We start from the raw sequence: 8572 nt of genomic DNA on the forward strand, positions 1-8572 counted from the left end.
TCGAGTTTTTCATGTTCGACAATCGTTATGAACCATGACTTTTTTTTTCTCGTTAAATTTAGTGCTTCCGTGCTAAATTGATATGAGTACAGCAACTCAAATTACAAGCCTCATCCATTTCCTACAAACAGAAGATTTATTTATGCATACATCTGTATGTTCAAAGTTGAAGATCTTACCATAGATTCAATAAATGTTTCATAAAGTTCATTTTATCTTGAGAGACAATGTGGCCATGAGGAAGATTATAATGTATAGCATATGAGACCAAATGTGTTTCTGCAAATAATCAGAATAAGTTTAAGGGTGCGTGAAAAATAACTGAGGCCATATAACAAACTCTTAAAGTCATGAATTTTGTTCTAGTACGTTTTCCACGGATCAGGGACTAGTATTGTGAACCAGTTGCTTTGGGACGCTGAACCCAAAGCCCTACTCAGATTATTATCGTTAGCTCTTTTCATAATCAAATATATCATTACCAAAACACACATATAAATATACTACAACATGTACATGTGTGCAATCATCAGTGACAGTATAGGAAATTAGAGGGAGGGGTAATTGGACATGATAACGTCATCCAAGCCAACACTCTTGTAATGACAACAGAAACATTCCAGTTTTAGAGACATTCTTTACTCTGCCAGGAGTGAGAGATGAACTGCATTGCTTCCATTGTTCTTTCATAGGGCTAGTCAAGTAAACGCGTTCATGGACAACTCACGTTATTCCATGGAGCAAAATCAAAAACAACATGCCCAGCCAAACCGCATTGTGCAGGCATGGCATTTTGACATTTTTTTCCATTTTACCTGCTTGTCTAGGCAATTCGCATTGTGGTATTGAGCCAATTTGATAGTGCTTTCACTTATTAACACCAAACATGCTCATTTAGTAGGATTTTGTAACACAACTCGCTCAAAATCACTCGATTATTGAAAATTCAATGGGCGAATGGTGCGACTTGACTGCAATGTTTGTCTTAGTTCTCCCCCCCCCAAAATGCCCAATATCAGGGTGCCGGATCACATTTTTCCTTGAACTTCCTTTATTTGACATCCCCTATTGATTAGATATTGCGTCAATGTATTGACAGGTCATTTCAGGAAGAATGCAGTTCCCTCCTGTCCACGTTATATTACCCAATAGATAGTAATACTATCATAGTATACTGGAGGAGTAATTTTCAAGCATGCGCCATATCGTCCTTGCCTTAGAGAAGAATCACTAGGAAATCCTTTGTCGCAAATATATTTGTACATGGCGACACTTATCTATCATAAAACAGCTGAGCAATTAAATTCTCAGGGAGCCCAAAAGTCCAAAAGTGGAAAACAATCACAACACAAGGGTATGCCACCTATTCTCTTCACATTAAAATACATTACCTTGACCTAAATACAAGCCGCTTCGAGCAACAATTCATCCGAATTCCTTTATGGTTCCTTTATATGTAGTCTATTGTATTTACAACGACTAAAACAGATTTTCGCTCTCATCAATCCAGCTCTTTGATTTTGTGGCAAGGTGTGTCTTCGACGAACTAAGGACTCACGAAATCGCCAATCAATTGATCCTCTTCTGCTTCAATAAAGATGACCTCGTCACACAATTTTTCAGGATTCATAGCACACCAACCCGTATGTCGACTGTACTTGGTATGGTCTTCAATTACGGTATGGCACAAGTCGCAAATAACGAAACTCTTCTGTGGATGAGGAAGTTGCTTGCAAAAGATTCGGTGACTCCTAACCTTATCGCTATAATTCAAGGGTTCGTTGCAAAAGCGGCAAGAATAAGAGCATACGAACTTACTATTCGAGCTCTTACTATCGACTGTCCCTTCAACTTCTCGTTGAGATCCAGTGGTCAGATGAAGTGTTTTGACCGCGGTACAATCGATTTTTAGGTGCTCCTCCAGACTTCGGGCGGTGAAGTAATTCTTGCTGCATTTGGGACAAGTGAAGATCAAGTTCTTAACCGGGGCTCCAATCAGTCTGATTTTGGTCTTTATGATTTCTCTTGAAGCGGAGGGGGCTGGCTCGATGATATGGGTCACAACGGCCGGATTGGGCATGTCTTGATGTAAGATCTGGATCTCGTCGGAATCGTCAGACTTCCATTCCGTCGAGGATCTCTTACGCGGTTGCCGTCTTCCTTCGTGTAAACTATATCCGCCCTGGTCGAAACAAAAACCTTGTTGCAATCGGCGGATGTAGTGATCACCAAATACTTTTCGGAAGCGGGAAGAAAACTCGCATTGCGAGCAACAGTAAACAAAATTGTCATCGGCCAACTGAAGTTTGCACCCCTCAATATGATTTGTCAAACCCGGGATATCATGGGATTCGAAAGGGCACATGGGGCATTTCATTTTGCGGGAATTAACTTTGGACGGTGCCGATGACTCGCTCATGGGGATCGGAAAAATTGTGACCCCGTTAGATGGTTGGACGTCATTCTGGTTACTCGTTACATTGCCGATTATAGTGACTATTGGCTCTGGCGTAATTTCGACAGTGTGACATTGCTGGTCATGTTCCTGAATGGCCTGAATACTCTTGAAACGGACCTCGCAAATCTTGCACCATAACTTTTGGTCCTGGTGAAGCTTATCATGACAATTTAGATCACACTTGGTTGAAAATGAAGACGAGCAGTGCTTGCAGTTCACTTGTCCTATCTGACACACTTGCTTGTGATCGCGGTAAAGATTCATGTGATCAAATTCCACATGACATTGATTACATAGATAACCTTTTGGACCAGTCCTCCAACCTTTGGCAAAACCTGAAGGCTCGCCATAGTTCTCCACAAAACTGAAACGAAACCACATACTTCGCAATAATGGAGTTTTCAGTATTTTCAAAATAATCATCCCGTTTTGCCTTTAATCAAGAAGAAAAAGTGGGTCAAAGTAACTAAAAAAAAGGAAGATAGTTATTTAATGGCGGTTGATTTGTTTGCATGAAGTTTATAAAAATGATGCTTAAAGAAATTTAGAATGGTCAAGAGAGGGAGTTAGCCCAAGACTTCTTCAAAACACTGGTGAGTTTTTTGAATACTCATATCTGTGAGTTGAGACTTGGACTGAACCAACTCCAGTCATCTCTGCCGTGTCATACCAACTTTTTAAAATTCATGCTTGCATAAATTTCACAAAAAGAGAGTAACCGCCATTGAGAACGCACTTTTCTTTCATAATAACAAGTTTCCAAGTTATATTTTTTGCCTCAAAATAATAAAAAGCCCATGTTTGATACGTCAACATCTGCTTTCTTTTCTCTAGTGACTGGAAAGCTTCTTTCCAGTTGAACAGGCAAGTCATGAAATAAAGCTGCGAACAGGTTTGTTTGCATTGCGTTGTTGAGCCAAGATTCTACCAATGAAAACCAACTTTCTTGCAACAAAAATCTTTTTTGAGCCAAGTAGTTTCATTTTGTATATATATGATATAAGAAGGGCAGAAAACAGGGCCATTTGTGAATTAACAGAACTACAATATTACTTGTTTAAATGTCAATGAGTCTCAGGGTCCCTCACCAATAACAATTTAGTTCCATCCAAAACAAGTCAATCCAAATGGGGACAAAGATTTGTGTTCTAAGCCCTTAACAAGCCAAATTGATCTTTTAGTTATGTAGGTGTTGACCAAGTTTTAACTATGAAATGGTATTTGTTATTTGCTCTATCTAGGTTCAATCACTTGCATTTAATAGCGTTCATTCAAAACAAAGAAAATGACTATTATTAAGTAAAAAATAATTACCCATTATGTAAAGAGTTGATTGAGGAGATTTTTAGCCCCAAAGTTGAGGATTCCGAATCCAAATCAACTGAATTTCGGCCAGACCTGCCCTTAGCAGTGCCTCTTTTGAGGATGCCAGCTTTTGCCCGCTTGGAAGCCTTCCGGGGCATCTAAATGTATAAATGAGAAAATGAAAAAGTGAGGTTGAGGTACAAAAGAGTCAGAATGACAGAATCCATACTTTACCACAAGGTTCAGGCAAGTGAAACCGGTTAAATTCAAAGAAATAGGTTAGGAACTTGCTTATGAGCACACTTATTTAGTTCTATCTGGAATCCAGACAATTCAGCTACAGGGTGGCCACTTTGAAGCGTGAAGTAGAATGACCTGCTTTATGAAACATCTAAGATCGATTGATATACCTTAAATTTGACGCCAGTTATGTAGTGAAGAGCAACTCACATCCTATGTTACGGGTTTTTATCGAAAATAGAGGGTGTTGTTAAGGATTCAATCCTTTTTGCTGCCTTCATCGCATAGACATTCTGCCGCCCTGACAGAGGGATTGTTGAAGGAGGCTTGTGGCCAGCAAGGAGCGAGAAAAAGTTTCCAAAAAAATCCTGGAGGACAAGGAAAGTGACCAACCTTGTAGGGGTAAGTGCGGTAAAAGGTCACTTATAACAGAAAGTGCTTCCTAGATACTAGAATGACGCTAGAAACACGATTGAGAAACTGGTCCTTTTGTGACCAGTGTGGCGTCCACCTATTCAAAAGGAAACGAGTCATACGAGTTGATCGAGGGCCTAGGGGAAAGTTCTCAGTTTAGAAATAATACGAATTATTGAGCTAGAAATCAATATTCTTGAGCTGTCCAGGACTTTTGTTATCCTTTGTGTCGAAAACAGGAAATATGAAGGACGGTGTGATTGAACACTTCACTTGCAGATAATTAGATTCCGACAAAGTATTTTGTTTCCACGTCCAGCAGAAATTGCAGGAGCTTGACGGTTTGGATGGGCTAAAGAGCTGATAAAAGGCATTGGGAAGAAAACCGGTTAAGGCAACCCTCTCGAATTTCTCCTCGACATAGGAACAATACTTTTCGGAGTTGGAAGATACTGAATGTCAAGAAAATCAGCAAGTTTCGTCGTGAAGGGTTTTGGTGTAGTCCGTAAGATAATGGAATGTTCCAAGAGCCTTTCCAGTTAAAAGTGGGTATATTGTGGGTTGTATATTGGGTGTGTATATTTGTGGTTGGATATATATTTGACGCTTAAACCTAGAGAAGGTTTTATGTTGTTAAGTCTACTGCACAACCACATCTTGAATAGTGATCGGACATCTAAATAGACATCAATGGATCTCAAATAGGCGAACCATATTTAAGGGTTCCAAGGCGACTCGACCCAACGGACAACTCGAACAGGTATAAAAACTCCCAGTATGTTAACTGGAACGTTCAGGGAATGCAAGTTTGGTCGATTGTCTTATTGACATAAGTAGTGCCAGCCAAAACTTGCATCTTGCAATTTGCAAAAAATGTATCTTTTTGGATTTTCTTACCGCTACTAGGAATATAATCCCTAGAAGTTCAAGACGAAGCGACCTATTTCCTTTACTTAACTTTATATTCATTTATTGTCTGATCGACCAGCGAATTAGAATTGGTAGATTCAAGTTAGCCTTTGAAGATAGGGTTGATCGTTTTTTTTGTCAGGAACTTGTCCATGCCTGAGATGAATCCTGTTACAGGATAAACATCTACATACTCCCTATTAATATTTGAGGGCAACACATTGAACAATCAAGGAGCCCGAGAAAGACGAGAGTTGGAATTGATTGTTCTTACTTGCTTGGACTCTCAAGGGCTTGAAGGTGCTCTAATGACGCGGGTTAACCCTCTAAGTTCACTACAATTGACCCTAAATCCTGGGTTGGGACAAAGCTCATGGATGCTTTTGAAAACGTGCGATATCAATTCATTACCTTTCGTACCTTCTCTTGACCTGCGCAAGCCCTTGCAAACCTTCTGAACTAATGAACTAATTTGAGCCCAAATAGGCGAGGTATATTCAAAACGTGTCTGGACAATCGACTTGTACAGATTGTACAGAAATAGGCCTGTAGTCACTCGAAGGCGACTTATTTCCTCGTTTGAAAATCGGAACAACATGTGCTAAATTCTGAGAAGAGGGAAACTTGCCCCGGTGCAAGATTTAACGCATAAAGTACGACAAAACGGAAGCACGAACCTGTGAACATCTCATCAGACACTGAGCTGTCACACCATCAGGACCAGAAGTGCTCGAGAGTCTCAGCTTCCTGACGGCTTCTAAAGCATCTTGATCTGTGACTAGCCTCGCCAATCTCAATAGACTTATTATTAGTGCAATTAGCTAATGCGCCTAAACTCTTTAGAGTAGAAAACACACTAGAGAAGAGAATTGATCTCTGCGTATGTTAGCCATAGCCTCTACATTGTCAATGGCCTCCCCATCGACCTCAAAAGGACCTCCCTTGTTTATCGCTACGTTTATGGACGATTCCTTTTTCAGCATTGAATTTTAATTAATGCTCTGTTGGAGAAAGGGTACGGTCATGGCAAGGGCTGGGATAATTTTTTTTCTTCTTTAAATTAATTTTAAATTTTTGGAGGTGTTTGGTCAGCCACTTTGTTTTTCTCAGAATCTCCTATTTTGATGAGAAAAAAATTCATGTGTGTGTTTGGGGGGGGAGGGGGGGAAGGCAAATTGATTGGAGGGCCCAAACGTGTAAACCTTGCCATTCATTACAATTGATTCTGAGTTCTGGTTGAGGACAAAACTCATGAAAACTGCTGAAGATGTACTGTAAAAGATACCGTTTGCACCTCCTTTCAATGGTGCATACTGCAATTGTCTCAATCTTCTTAGTTTGTATTTTAAACTAGTATTTTAGTAGTTGCTCTCTAATTAGGTTTTCCTCAAAATGCAAATAGAGCCTCAGATGTTTTTTCTCAGCTATCTCTCAGGGTCAGTCAGGCATGGTCAGGCATATGCGCATGGGCTGATATGGAAATATTTTTAGATTGACTCTTTTCAGTGCAAAGTTTTGGGATTCTAGTTGTATTTCCGGAAATGCTCGAGCTTTTGCCAAAAAGGCAAGCAGACGCAATGTGAGAATTAGAGAACTACTGCTTTATTGGGACAGATCAGATTGGGACAGTGCAGTGTTAAAAGGAGGTGCAAGAGATATCTATTTCAGTACATCTTCAAAAGTATCCATGAGCTTTTATCTCAACCAGGTTTTAGAGTCAATTTTAATGAACACACACACGTACTCACACATGCATTTTTTTCTTTTCTTCATTTGAATTTTTTCCTTAATCTTCCAGCCCTCATTATTATTTTACTGTTGATGTTCAGTCCCTCGCCCTAATATCCGAGCACTTTCATGGGCGGCATACCGTCTTTGAGGAGTCACGGTATAATAACCCTGAACCGTAACGAGTTATCATCTAACATTTTAACAACGAAAATTTACAAATTAAAAGTTGACACTTACTTATTCAACTCAAGACGAACTCATCCTCACTTTTTACACAATCAAGGCACACAATTGAGTCCGAATCCACCATGGCATGGTTAATCTCGTGAACAGCGCGAGAACAAAGGGATTCGAAACTCAAACAGCAATTTTGACAAGGTAAGAATGACATGCTTGTTAAGAAAGTCGTTGTTGAGAAAGGTCTTGTGGCAACGGTGGCATGGGATATTTTGTGGGTTGTTTCGAGGCTCTTGAAGCGAAGGCTGTTTGTCGCCAACAAGACTAAAAAAAGAAACATATGTATGTTTTTAGGCATTAGATGCTCAACAAAATAAAAGTGAAGTTAGTGTGGGCTTTACCCGCAATTTTTGAGTTTGCTTCAATAGAGACGTGTAAAGTACCGGATCGGATTTCAGTTGTGTCAGCTAGTCAGGCTGCACCACAATCGCGTCAAGAACTACCATGATTTTAGCACATCCAGTGCTTCTAAATTTTCATTGACAAATTTGTTCGCCATTTTAGGAAATCGTACGACGAATATTTTGAACCATTCAAGTCCAGTATTCATTTGATAAAGATGACACATTACATGGCAAGTGCCAAGAACATACAAAAAAACTAAAAAAATATTTGGGGCCAACTTTTTGTCATCAGTAAGAAGTGTGGTGACACTTCATTCATGGTTGAACCAGAGGGCGCACTGGTATGAAATCCCAAAGCTTTACACTTCTCTTATAGAGAAGCATTGTGAAAGACAACCATCGGCAAAACTGGGGCACAGCAAATTTAGGAATTTGTGAAATCAGTGGAACCCGCTTGTATCGTCGCCCTTGGGACCGAGCTAAATCAACGATGTATACGGACTGAAGATATATCCGGATGTTTCTCCATCAGGTAGGTGCATAACGACGTTAAATACGCAAATAAATACGAATGTTTCAAGGATTTATAACTCAAAAGAAGCACTAATTTTTGAGACTTTATTTCAATTTCCAAGGAAACTATCATGGAAGGCTTTGGAGGCTCATTCAAACTCAGGACCAAATTGAATTCGGCTTGGGTGGCATCAAAATGAACAAGCAGGGTGATCAGATTTTTTCTGTGTTCTGTTTTTGTTTTCAATATCAAATTGTCAAGAAAAGTTGTCATTTTTCAAAATTTCACGCAACGAGCTGGGTAAGATGTGGCGTGTAATCAGATACGAAGGATTTTTTTTTTTTAGCAAAACGGGTTGCGTAAAAAAATTGTGAATGAAAACTTGCCTCAAAACAACGATATATACGGAGTGAGACGACG

The 8572-nt window shown here is 39.7% G+C and overlaps 1 protein-coding gene across 2 annotated transcripts; it reads right to left on the reverse strand.

Moving 5' to 3' along the window:
* Positions 1–1238: 1238 nt before the first annotated feature.
* LOC131882281 (zinc finger protein 521-like) lies at positions 1239–4107 on the reverse strand. Of its 2 annotated transcripts, none has more exons than XM_059229382.1 (3): positions 3998–4107; positions 3773–3921; positions 1239–2822 (listed from the first exon to the last, which is right to left on the reverse strand). In XM_059229382.1, exons 2-3 carry the CDS (start codon positions 3919–3921, stop codon positions 1547–1549), a joined length of 1425 nt encoding a protein of 474 aa, XP_059085365.1. In that variant the 5' UTR covers positions 3998–4107; the 3' UTR covers positions 1239–1546. The 2 variants fall into 2 exon arrangements, with proteins under 2 accessions (XP_059085365.1, XP_059085366.1); XM_059229383.1 differs by having other exon boundaries at positions 3993–4088.
* Between the last annotated feature and the right edge of the window lie 4465 nt (positions 4108–8572).

The sequence above is a fragment of the Tigriopus californicus genome, chromosome 6 (assembly GCF_007210705.1).
Source record: "Tigriopus californicus strain San Diego chromosome 6, Tcal_SD_v2.1, whole genome shotgun sequence".
In the NCBI taxonomy this organism is placed as follows: domain Eukaryota; kingdom Metazoa; phylum Arthropoda; class Copepoda; order Harpacticoida; family Harpacticidae; genus Tigriopus; species Tigriopus californicus.